The sequence below is a fragment of the Moschus berezovskii genome, chromosome 4 (genome assembly GCF_049115385.1).
Source record: "Moschus berezovskii isolate FMDL1 chromosome 4, NW_MosBer_1.0, whole genome shotgun sequence".
NCBI lineage: Eukaryota > Metazoa > Chordata > Mammalia > Artiodactyla > Moschidae > Moschus > Moschus berezovskii.
Window position 1 is genome coordinate 108,019,500 of NC_142463.1, and position 12,974 is coordinate 108,032,473.

Below are 12,974 nucleotides of genomic sequence, written 5' to 3' on the forward strand. Positions count from 1 at the left end.
GAAATTTTCAGTTCTTCCTTCATTCTCTTAAGAGAGAAGTACTGAAAATGGAGTTAATGATACATCATCCCAAGTGATGAAGACTCCGTAAAATCCCAAAAGTAAAGGATTCAGAGGGCTTCCAGGAGGCACAGGAGAGGGGCACGCCCAGAGAGGGCATGGAAGCTCCACTGTTATGCTTCTATCCCCAAAACATGATTTTATGCAAAGCTCGGTGGTAGGCATTGGGAAAAGATTCAGTTCAGTTTAATTGCTCAGTCGTGTCCAACTCTTTGTGACTCAATGAACCACAGCACACCAGGTCTCCCTGTCTATAACCAACTCCCAGAGTTTACCCAAATTAATGTACATTGAGTCAGTGATGCCATCCAACCATCCCATCCTCTGTCATCCCCTACTCCTCCGGCCTTCGATCTTTCCCCAAATCAGGGTCTTTTCAAGTGAGTCAGCTCTTCGCATCAGGTGGCCAAAATATTGGAGTTTCAGCCTCAACATCAGTCCTTCCAATGAATATCCAGGACTGATTTCCTTTAAGATGGACTGGTTGGATCTCCTTGCTGTCCAAGGGACTCTCAAGAGTCTTCTCCAACACCATTGTTCAAAAGCATCAATTCTTCGGCGATCAGCTTTCTTTATAGTCCAACTCTCACATACACACATGACCACTGGAAAAACCATAGTCTTGACTAGACGGACTTTTGTTGACAAAGTAATGTCTCTGCTTTTTAATGTGCTGTTTAGGTTGGTCATAACTTTCCTTCCAAGGAGTAAGCGTCTTTTAATTTCATGGCTGCAGTCGCTATCTGCAGTGATTTTGGAGCCCCCCAAAATAAAGTCTGCCACTGTTTCCCCATCTATTTGCTACGAAGTGATGGGACCAGATGCCATGTTCTTAGTTTTCTGAATGTTTACCTTGAAGCCAACTTTTTCACTCTCCTCTTTCACTTTCGTCAAGAGGCTTTTGAGTTCCTCTTCACTTTCTGCCATAAGGGTGGTGTCATCTGCATATCTGAGGTTATTGATATTTCTCCCTGCAATCTTGATTCCAGCTTGTGCTTCCTTCAGCCCAGCATTTCTCATGATGTACTCTGCATGTAAGTTAAATAAGCAGGGTGACAATATACAACCTTGATGTACTCCTCTTTCCCATTTGGAACCAGTCTGTTGTTCCATGTCCAGTTCTAACTGTTGCTTCCTGACCTGCATACAGGTTTCTCAAGAGGCAGGTCAGGTGGTCTGGTATTCCCATCTCTCTCAGAATTTTCCACACTTTATTGTGATACACACAGGAAATAGCGACCCACTCCAGTACTCTTGCCTGGAAAATTCCATGGACAGAGGAACCTTGTAGGCCCCAGTCCATGGGGTCGCAAAGAGTCGGACATGACTGAGCAACTTCACTTCACTTCACATAGTCAAAAGCTTTGGCTTAGTCAATGAACAGAAGTAGATGTTTTTCTGGAACTCTCTTGCTTTTTTGATGATCCAGTGGATGTTGGCAATTTGATCTCTGGTTCCTCTGCCTTTTCTAAAACCTGCTTGAACATCTGGAAGTTCATGGTTCACGTATTGCTGAAGCCTGGCTTGGAGAATTTTGAGCATGACTTTACTAGCATGTGAGATGAGTGCAATTGTGCGGTAGTTTGAGCATTCTTTGGCATTGCCTTTCTTTGGGATTGGGATGAAGTCTGACCTTTTCCAGTCCCGTGGCCACTGATGAGTTTTCCAAATTTGCTGTCATATTGAGTGCAGCATCATCTTTTAGGATTTGAAATAGCTCAACTGGAATTCCCTCACCTCCACTAGCTTTGTTCGTAGTGATGCTTTCTAAGGCCCACTTGACTTCACATTCCAGGATGTCTGGCTCTAGGTCAGTGATCACACCATCGTGATTATCTGGGTGGTGAAGATCTTTTTTGTACAGTTCTTCTGTGTATTCTTGCCACCTCTTCTTAGTATCTTCTGCTTCTGTTAGGTATAACAGAGTATAAATAAATGAGAAGAATGTAAATTAGAGTATAGATAAACTCAGGAGCTTTCCCTACCAGAAGACACAGCTGCAAAAATTAAAATATGCTGATTAGTACTCACATGGAAACCAGCAAAGACATCCCAGCAACCCTGGAGAAACCTCACGTGACAACTGTGTGTGACAAGTCCTCAGTAGCACCACCAAGCAGAAGCTAAAGAAATAGAAAATCAAATATCCCTGCTCAGGGCAGGAATCTCCTACTGGGTCTGTGACTGGCACTGCCAGAATAGGAGCAGTGCTGTCTGTAGATAAGAATCTCAGGGAGCCTTCTGGGAATGGACCCCGCCACTTCCTCCCACTCTCCAGCCTCAGCCTAGATGCACCAACCTTACATTGAAGAGACTGGGAAGGAGATCAGGAATGATGTCAAATTTGAGTGGATTCTCCACAACGTCCCAAATCTGAGCAGAAGTAACCCTAGGGTCACCTCTCAACACTGTCTGCATAGGTGACCTAAGAGAAAGCGAATTCCTTTGGTTCTCAGGGTCACAGAATTAATAACAGTAAATCCCCCCTACACACCCATTCCAGTCAAGATCTGGAAAGCTTTTCAGGAGGTGAGCACAGGCTCCGGGCTGCGTTAGAGTTTCCATCCTCCAGGGTGATAACTGAGAAGCAGCATTGTGCCCTGATACCCTCCAGTGAGTGCCTCAGCCTTATCCCCTCCCTTCTTGCCCCTACCCAAACCGCTGCTGGAAGCCCAGGTCAATGCTTAGCACAACCCTAATGACTACAGACAGAGCAAGTGCCTATCTCTGATCACCATCTCACTGCCACCTCCCCAAAGTGTGTCAGATGCTGGCAATGCTCCAAGGCTATTCAAAGGATGCCCCCAACCAATCTGTCTCTGATTCTCCCACCTGATGAGTGATTTCTCCCACCTCAGCATTCCAACAGTCTTCCCCTGAACCTTTCTGACGATATCTCACTTGCTGGTTCAACCAGTGTCCATGGAGTTCTCACCTAGCTCTGGGCATTGGGGCCAGTGAGAGTGAGACGTGGACCAGACCTCAGCGAGTGTGGCCAGGGGAGAGTGTGAGAAACTAACCAACATGAGCAAGGATGTGGGGACCATGACTCTGCCTGGAGGCCGCCCATGGGAAGTACCACTGAACTGCAGGAGGTCTGCGGTCTCTGAGGTCTGGGGCCAGGGCCTTCCACCCTCTCCCTGCTCCCACCACCAACGCACTGTATATCCCCAACACAGGGTAGACTGGGGATATACTCACGTGCCCCCAGGAGACGGAGCAACACTCAAGTGCCATCCACACCTGCAATATCTTTCTCTCTCTGCTCCCCCTACACGCACATCCAGAACAGAGTCTACGCTCAAAATATAAATAATACATAAGTACAAATAAACAAATAGACAAACAAGAAAAATGACAAGCTGTTTTTTTCATTTTCTCCTGCCACCAAAGTGGGATCTTTTGGGAAGCCCGGACTGTGCTGCTTCCATGGAGAAACCCTCAAGAGGTCCCAGATATTGACCACCCGTTTGGGGTCTCCATTCCCTGCTATGACCTCTCCTAGTTGGTGGAAAGCTACTTGGGCGAATAAGCTGGGTCCCAAAATAGGTCCCATCCTAGGGTGTCACCCTAGGGTGACATCAGGCTGGCTCAGCAGAGGCCCAGGGAGCCTGAGGACGACTCATCGGAAGAACCAGGACACTCTTGTGTCATATGAAGAAATTCAGGAAGAGGGAGCAGGAAGATGATCAGTGCCCGTGATTCGTCAGCCCCTTTCCTCACCAGCCTAGAGGGGCTCCGCTGACTACCCCATCTTGTTTCCCACACCTAGCGTTTCAACAGCAGGTTTGGACACAGCAGAGCCCTGGGCTTGCCTGCCAACTCCCAAGAGATTGTTTGGCGTGGAGGAAGTTGAAAGGTCACGGAAGACAGGTAGGAATTCAGCATCAGGGACTGGGAGGAAACTTTGCCCAAGTCATAGCCCCCAGGATCGTTCAATGGCTGTCACCACCACTGGACCCAGACAGTGAGGTCTGAGTGGTCCAGGCGCCCCAGGAGCTGCAAGGGGAATTCAAGAGTGAGGAGGTGAACTCAGGACGCAGGGTTCTGACCCTGAGTGTCCCCTCAGCAGCAGGCGACCAGGCCGAGCCCACTGCCCTCTCTGCGTTCCCTCATCTGTCACTGTGGGTCCTGACACCTGTCTCCCTCCCAGGATCCACTGAGGACTGGGTGTGAAGGTGGCGGTGAGGTGACCTACCTCACATCTCTGGTCTGAGTCCCAGAAGCCAGGGCCTGATGTGACACAAGAAGTCTAGTTAGAGGAGTAAGACTAAGAATTTGAACCAGACTTTTCTGGGATCTGTTCTGACTGCTGTCTACTAGCTGTGTAGTCTCGGTTTACTTGAAATACTGAAGCACGTACTTTCCACTCTGACATGGAGACCACAGATCGAGCGCCCAGCTGGTGAGGACTGAAGAGAGGGCAAGAGCCGGCAGGCATGTTGAGCCCTGGCACACCTCAAGTTCTCAGGGAGTGGCGGTGGCGTTACTGTTCTCAGACCGAGTTTGTAGAAGGACTGAATAAATAAAACTGGAGACCATGCAGCTTCAGAGTCCAAAATTCCATCCACTTTAGGTCCAGAAACCCAGTTTTCTCTACTCTATTCCCAGTCCTCTTGCAATACATCTCTCCGGTTGGCCAGCCAAGATCCACTGGGAGGTGCAAGACCCAGTGTCCTGGGGTTCTGCCGGGGAAAGGCTGAGCACACCCTCCTGGGTGTGGCCCACCCACCTGAGTGGGGCAATGCTCCAGGAAGCAGAGAGCGAACAGAGCCGCAGGGCTCTGGGAAGAGCCCCGGGAAGAGCCCGGCTAAGCCTTATAAAGGGACCAGTCTCTTCCAGCGCACATCTCACTCGTCCTCCTCCTTGGTGCCGTCTCCTCTGATCAGGTAAGTCTGCTCCGGCCTATCTACCTTTTCTAGGAGGAGCGCACAGGGCTCAGCCTGGAGGAGCCGGGATGCAGCTCTGGGAGGGGATGCAGGAGCCTGTGGTCCAGTCGCAACTCTGCCGCCAACAGGGCTGTGTGCCTTCACCCCTGCTGAGGTCCCATCTGTGTGGCAAGGGGACCAAAGGCTCCCTGCTCCTCCACTGGCTCCTCGGCGATGCTCTTGTGGATGCGTGCCCAGTGGGAGCTGAGGACCTTCCCCCTCCTCTTGCTTTCCTCCTTCTCTGGACTCACCTGCTTCTCAGGCCAAAAAACCCACCGCGAGGAGAGTGGGAGCCCCAGCCAAAGCCTTAACCCCAGACCTGGACCCCCGCTCACCATTACCCTGGTGAGACATCCTGCCCCCACCTGGGAGAAAGACTGATCAACCAGAGCTCCCCACCTGCTCCCCAGCAGGAAAATGCTCGGGGACCGTCTGCACACAGGGCTCGGCTCTGGTCTTGGCCACGTTGACAGAAGGCCTTGGGTGGGTCCTCTTACTGACAGAACAGTGGGATCTTTGTCCTACATCAGAAGGCAGTGGCGTTTGTCTTAGATACTGACACGTGTGACCCAGGGTCATTTCCTGGCTGCTTAGGAAGGTCTGGGATGGGGGGGCTGCTCTGTCCAGTTTCTCTGGTTGGGGTCCCCGGCAGCCCAGACCTCTGTCTGCTGGGGGAAGAACCTGCTTAGGGAAGTCAGACATTCTCTTTATTTTAATGAGGTCAAGCCTTGGAGTTGCAGAAAATTGGAAGGATCCCCATCTCCCACATTCCACCCAACAGCCTAGAACTGAGTTGTGTATTTCCTTTCACTTCAAAATCCCAGGCTGATTCTGATCCCCAGTCCCTCTTTCTCTCTCAGGGGTGGTCCAGGAAGACCCCTACCAGGGCTCAGGACAAGGCTGTGTTTCTGCCCATCTCATGCAGAGCTTGTTTTATGGTGTTGGAGGGGGGTGGCCTCTAGGGGGTCTTCCTGAAGCAGCCCAGGAGGCTCAGACCAGATCAGAGGTGACAGTGTCCTGCCCTCGTGACTCTGACCCTGGCGCTGAACCTGAGGAGATGGATTTGCTGCCGTCTGGGGTGTGGGCTCATCCAAAGGCTTTGGTTGCTGGGTCCTGCCTCAGGCTCCCTGGGGCTGACCCCCATCTCTGCTTCCACACGCCGTGGTCCTCCCCACAGCGGAGCCTGCTGATCTCCTTCACCTGCTGACACCCTGAACTGTGGGGTCCCAGGTCCCACCCTTGGTCACTCCCTCCAGCTCCTCAGCCACTCCTCACACCACGTGGAGAAGCACAGTTCCTTCTGTTCCATCTGAGCCTCGCTTCACTGGCTGCTCAGTCCCCATGCAGGTGTCCTAACTTGGGGACCCTCCCCTGGGGGAAGGATGCAAAAGGTCACTGACTCCTCTCCTGGCAGCTCTTTTGAAGCCAAGATGAGCGGCTCTCAGCTTGAGCAGCCCATTATAGACTTGATCGACCTGTTTCACAAACACTCGGGGCGCGATGACACCATCGAGAAGGAGGCGCTGCTGCAGCTGCTGAAGGAGAATTTCCCCAACTTCCTCAGTGCCTGTGTGAGTGGGGCCCTGGTCCCCGTGGCGGCTGGGTCCTGGTGTGACTGAGGACCCTGTCCTGGGTGACTTTGCACAAGTTGCTCTCATTCTCTGACCCTCACTTTCTCATCTGCAAAAGGGCATCGTAGAACTTCCTATCCTGTCCTGCATCGGGGTGTAAAGAGATGATGTGTGCGGCAAAGTAGGAAAATGTGTGCATATAAGTAGTTGATGATAAGTCAGCAAAAAGCGCTGCAACTGGAGGGCAGTGGATGGGCCCCTCTCACCGGCCCCACCTTCTTATGAGAATCAAACTCTTCCGCTCAGACCCTGAGAGGCTCAAGAGGCTCCTCTAGGGTCTTGAGATCAGAGGGAAGGTGACAGAAATTCCATCACTGACAGAACTTAAGACCATTTTATACAACAAAGAACTCACCCACCGACCTGATTTAACTGGACAATTCAATGAACTGAACTGCTTACAAAAAGAAGAGGTTACCAGGGTAAGCAAGAACAGGGAACTCAGAGCAAGTAAGGTCTCATAGGTCAAATGAAGAGGGGGTTGGCATGAGGCAGACAAGGGTAGGGCTTATTTTGAGTCCCAGAGCAGAACTTAGGTAGGTGGTCACCTGCAGGGAGTTGGTGGGGGAGGGGGCGGTGGTCTGGGGCTGGAGACCCCCCGCCAGCACGCTGATCAGGGCAGCTCAGGGCAGAGTCTGCTCACCATGTGAACTCTCATCCAAGTTCACGTTCGGGGGAGGACCCTCTGTTGAGCCGCAGGGCAACGTCAGTGTCCCGACCTCTTTCCAGCCTCCCCTCCTCAACGCCACACCAGACACCTTCGGGCTGTGCTGCGTCCTCATTTCTCTGTCTCTGCCTCTTCCTCTTCTCCCAGCTCATCACTCTGGTGGGGCTGAATGTGCCTTGCTTTGTGCTTTTTCCCACAGGAGAAAAGGGGCAGAGATTACTTGTCCAACATCTTTGAGAAAAAGGACAAGAATAAGGACCAGAAGATCGACTTTTCTGAGTTCCTGTCCTTGCTGGCGGACATCGCCACAGACTATCACGAGCACAGCCATGGAGGGGAGCTCTGTTCCGGGGGAAGTCAGTGAGCCCAGCGGCCTCCAGACAACCGACAGACAATAAAGTGTCCCCCCCAGATTCTGGCTTATTTCCTTCCTTTATGGGGGCGCCTGTGTTGTCAAAACTGCTACTCCTGGGAGAATATTACCCGGAATTTCCGCCAGGTGGACGGGCCAAGACGGGGCTAGCAGGGCGCCCTCTCGTGGCCTCCAGCATCAGTGAGCATGTTTCTCAACAGGGCCTCTTGTCCACCTCTGTCCCTGCTCCCCAATAAATGTCGCCAACATTTGGGGTCCCAGAGATGGAGGCCAGGACAAAGCATTCCAGCAGGCCCCAGACACGCTTTTCCTTTTGAAGGCAGGGCTCAGCATCTGGTGACCGAGAAACTGCAGTAAGCACAAGCCAGTGTCTCCACACTGGGCCTCATGCCCCAACATTTTCCCGAAGGCCTGGTGGAGACTGTCACTGCTTTTAAAGGATTTCCTTGCTGGGCGGGTGTGAGGGGCAGTTTCAGGACACAGGGCCATTTGTCGCTGTGAACAGCGGTTCCAGATGGTTGAATCTCCTGTCCTGTGGCCTGGGGTCCCTGGGCTGTGTCCTGGTCCCTGTGCATGCACTGGTGTGTTTTCGCCTGTGTGAGTGTCCCTATGGAAGTGAGAGTCACCCTGTTTGCTGAGCTGATTCTCAGTAACTGTTTGCTGCAAGCCAGGAGCTGGGTGTTTGGGGAAAGCACATGGTGATGGACGCTCCAGGCAGAGGAGGTCTAGCTAGTCCAGGGGTCCAGACATCCTATAGGAGTCAAGTGAGGAGACGGGACTGCAGAAGGAGCGCAGTGAGGGAGGAGGAGCGCTGTGCGGAGCATGTACATTCCCATCTCCTCTATCTGCCACGGGTAGGGGCATGTCATTACCCGTTGGCCCTTTGAAGCCAGGCAAGGTTCTAGGGGCTGAGGATTTAGAAACAAGCACAATACAGGGGCCCCCCCAAACAGGTCACTGGCTCTCCTCAGAGATGCAAGTATCTCCAGGGCGCCACAAGGCAGAGTCAGCGCTTACCGCCCTCCCCAGTGCCGGTTATCGATATCGTGTCCCCTGCAGATTCAGCCAGCATCCCCATCTTGAGGTCACCTCTTCTGGCCCTATCACTCCCCACCCCCCCACTCAGGCTCCCACTGACCTCTTAATCAGGCAAAGCTTCATCGTGGATCAATCAGGCAACTGTCTCCACATCCTTCTGCTCTCCTGCCAGCTGGTGACATGTAGAATAAGTTATTGTCCATGTGGGTGACTTCTCAGCTTCCTTGACACCATTCCTTGAGCACTTCAATTTCCAGACCATCACCTCCTCTCTGCTTCAGGAACATCCTTGGCAGACTATTTTGCCAACATTCATAACCAATGGAAAATAAGAAAATAGGCTGATTCATGTCAATATATGGCAAAAATCACTACAATATTGTAAAGTAATTAGCCTCCAATTAAAATAAATACATTAATTTTTAAAAAATAAGAAAATAGCTCTAATAAAAGTGATTTAAAAAATAACACTAGTAATCAGAACAAGGCAGGCAACAGTTTACTGACTCCTGAGAGGTCTTCATTGAGACCTCTGGGCTGAGCTGGGCCTGGTTAACCTCTGACCCTCAATACAGGGCTTCCAGCCATGGGACGGGCTGTGTAAATCGATGGCAACTGCAGCATCACTAGAGAGAAACTCGGGAAAGCTGATCTTCTCACCTTGATCTTGTCTTCCTTCTTAAAGAACTCTTCTAAGAAATCTGGCTGTAAAGCTCACAGACCTAGAGAACCACTCATGATTGCCAGTTGGGAGGGATGGAATGAAGGGATAGTTAGAGAGCTTGAGATGGACAGGTACACACTTGCATATTTAGAGTGGATAACGAACAAGGACCTACTATACAGCAGAGGGAACACTGCTCAATGTTAAGGGGCAGCCTGCATAGAAGTTTGGCGGAGAATGGGTACATATACATGTGTGGCTAAGTCCCTTCTGTCCACCTGAAACTACACAACATTGTTATTAGGCTACGCATGCACGCAAAGTCACTTTAGTCACGTCCGACTCTGTGCAAGGCTATGGACTGTAGCCCACTAGGCTCCTCTGTCCTTGGGATTCTGCAGCAAGAGTACTGGACTGGGTTGCCTACCCTCCTCCAGGGGATCTTCCCGACCCAAGGATTCAACCCATGTCTCTTACGGCTCCTGCGTTGATAGGTGTGTTCTTTACCACTAGTGCCACCTGGGAAACCCTGTTAATAGGGCATATCCCAATACAAAATAAAAAGTTTAATTTAAAAAAAAAGAAGAAAGAAATCTGGCTCTTTCTTTACTGTGGGGAGAAGATATCAAACAAAGGAAAACTCGATTACAGCCTTGGCCTGGAGCGAGGAAGGAGGATGGCAGAGGCAGAGGGAGAAGAAGCGGGGTGCGTGTGGGCTACAGGAGGGTGGGTGTGGGTGGCCCTGGTGGGTGGGGCGGGAGCCCTGGCTCTGGGCTTTCCAGTTGGTGGCTCTTCGGCTGTAATGAAAGCACACACTGGACACCAGGAAGTTCTAGGTAGGGCCTGCCTGTGCTCCGGGGTGCTCAACACTCATTCTCCCTAGTCTGACACCCCTGGGATAGCAGTCTCAAAACTACCCTCATTCACCATTGTTCCCCTGTGTGTGTGCATTCTCAGTCACTCAGCTGTGTCCAACTCTTTTGCAATCTGATGGACTGTAGACCCACCGGGCTCCTCTGTCCATGGAATTTTCCAGGCAAGAATACTGGAGTGGGTTGACATTTCCTACTCCAGGGGTTCTTCCCAACCCAGGAAGTGACCTCACATCTCTTGCATCTCCTGCATTAGCAGGTTCTTTACCACTAGTGCCACCTGGGAAGCTAGGTTCTATGGCCCAACCAGAGGAGCCCCCCAGCGCCCAGCTGGAGTTGAGGCTAATTTTCACCAAGGTCATGGGATGCAAGTGGAGCCCAGAGGGTAAAGGGGCATTTGCTCTTGGGATTTGTAGGCTAGTCCATCCTAACTCCAGATCAAGACAGGCTGAGGCCAGAATAATGGTGAATAGCGGTCCCAGGACTGGTACAAGGCGGAAGTTACATACATGGAAGTATGTGAGCCCTCCAGTTCCTCTCTGAGCACCTTGAAGAGACCTGAGCCCAAAAAGTTAGGGGATGCCACAAACTGTAGAGTAAGCAGAAAAAAGGCAGCAGGGGTAGAGAAAGCTCTGGAAATCCTAGATTTGGGTCTATCCTCATTACCTGGGCTTCCTTGGTAGCTCAGCTGATAAAGAATCTACCTGCAATGCAGGAGACCCCAGTTCGATTTCTAGATCAGGAAGATCCCTTGGAGCAGGGATAGGCTACCCACTCCAGTATTCATGGGCTTCCCTGGTGGCTCAGATGGTAAAGAATCTGCCTACAGTGCTGGAGACCTGGGTCGAGAAGATCCCCTAGAGGAGGGAATGGCAACCCACTCCAGTATTTTTGCCAGGAGAATCCCCATGGACAGAGGAGCCGGGGGTCTACAGTCCATGGGGGTCACAAAGAGTCAGACACGACTGAGTGACTCAGCACTAAGCATTTGATTGCTACAAAGACATTCTGCCTGGAAGTTTTGTGCATCTCTCTGGATGTCACAGAGCCACCAAAAGGACGTAGGAGGTTGTCTGTCTAGTCCAGCCCCTCAGTGCCCAGAAGAGCAGAGTGAGGCCCAGAGAAAAAAGAGCGATGAGTCTTTCTGATGCTCCGAGACTCTCGGCCCAGCGGTAGTCCCCTGGGCTGAGCAGGGAGCAAAGCTGGGGCCTCGTGCCTTCAACCTGTAAGAAGCAAAGCGGCATGGAGGAGTGAGAGCTCTGCTCTGAGGTGAAGGGTGATCCCTTTACAGTCCTCAGATTTGAACGTGTCCCATCAGTTGCCCACGTGACACTGCTCTGGGCGGGGACTCACACTCAGGACTCAGCCCAACCCAGACCCCGCTCAGAGCCCTGTGGGGCTGGCCTGGCAGGTGGTGACGGAGGGAAGATGAGAGGGATGCTGTGCCTCAGGAAACACAACATTTGGGGATTTGCAGGTGGAACCAGAGTGTCTGATTATGTATCCAGTGAGTCACTAGACCAACTTTCGTTAACTGTCAATCATACAAGAGCTGCTGCCCTCAGTGGCAGTTTACTACCTGTCAGCGTGCTAAGAGCTTTGGATGCATTGCGTCATTTAATCCTCAGAAAAACCCTGTGCCATGGGTCTCAGTATCCCAGTTTGCAGATGTGAGGCTGAGGGCTTAGTAAATCTCCCAGGAGTTCAGTTCAGTTCAGTCTCTCAGTCGTGTCCAACTCTCCGCGACCCCATGAATCACAGCACGCCAGGCCTCCCTGTCCATCACCAACTCCCGGAGTCCACCCAAACTCATGTCCACAGAGTCGGTGATGCCATCCAGCCATCTCATTCTCTGTCGTCCCCGTCTCCTCCCGCCCCCAACCTTTCCCAGTGCTTCCTGGTAAATGGCAAAGCCAGGGTTCAAACCCAAGACTTGCTGACTCTGAAGGCCAGCTCCTGGGACAACAGAAATCCTGCGTCTCTGCCCGTCTCTGGGCTGAGTGAGGAGGGTCTCTGCCCTGGCTCTGCTTCACCGGAGCCCACCGTCCAGGGCAGGTGCTGTGTGCCCAGACAGGTGGCCAGAAGAGTGACAGCAAAACAACCAGGGCCCTGACTCATCAAGGCCCTGGCAACCTCCGTCCTGGCTGCTCTGCCGACTCCACGGCCCAGGCAGTGGGGAGGGGGCTTCTGTGATCTCCGGAGCCCCGGTTCTCATGCTCCTGCTGATCACTGGCCACTCCCACAGGGTCTGCTACAGAGGAAGCACTTGTGTTTTCTGAGGAAAACCACTTTTACTGGAAACGCTTTGCCTAGCCAATGACCCAGAAGGCAACTAGGGTATTTATCTCATTTTACAGCTGAAGGAACCATGGTCCAGGAGGCAGGTTGGCTTGGCTGAAGTCACAGAGCTGGGAAGGGGTAGACTTGGGGTCAGACCCAGTGGTCCCAACTCCTGCTGAGCATCCCTGTGGCTTGGGCTCAGAGCCCTGGGGGTCTGAATCCTGCAGGGAGGATGTTGTTACCTCCAGTCACCAACGGAACCTGTGGGGGCCAGAACAACAGCCTGCTGACTCACTGGGTTCACTCTGCCTGCTCTGCACTATGAATCACCGTCTGTGGAGTGAGGGGGGCCTGGGATATCTAGTGAGCACCCACCCAGGCACCCTCATGCTCCTCGGGGCTGCTTCTCACACCTCTCTGTAGAAGAGAGAGTCCACCCTATTCCCCTGAAGCTGCTCCTA

General features: G+C 52.1%; 1 protein-coding gene across 1 annotated transcript; it reads left to right on the top strand.

Moving 5' to 3' along the window:
• The first annotated feature begins 4,797 nt into the window (after positions 1–4,797).
• LOC129540911 (protein S100-A7) lies at positions 4,798–7,699 on the top strand. Its single transcript, XM_055402445.2, has 3 exons — positions 4,798–4,949; positions 6,403–6,559; positions 7,486–7,699. The coding sequence occupies exons 2-3, from the start codon at positions 6,419–6,421 to the stop codon at positions 7,648–7,650; spliced, it is 306 nt and encodes a 101-aa protein (XP_055258420.2). The 5' UTR covers positions 4,798–4,949; positions 6,403–6,418; the 3' UTR covers positions 7,651–7,699.
• Positions 7,700–12,974: the final 5,275 nt, after the last annotated feature.

What these genes read in the sequence shown, in the direction of transcription:
- LOC129540911 (XM_055402445.2), top strand. Translation starts at nt 6,419, where the DNA reads ATGAGCGGCTCTCAGCTTGAGCAGCCCATTATAGACTTGATCGACCTG. An exon ending in CCAACTTCCTCAGTGCCTGT is followed by an intron (nt 6,560 to 7,485) that starts GTGAGTGGGGCC and finishes TTTTTCCCACAG; the next exon opens with GAGAAAAGGGGCAGAGATTA.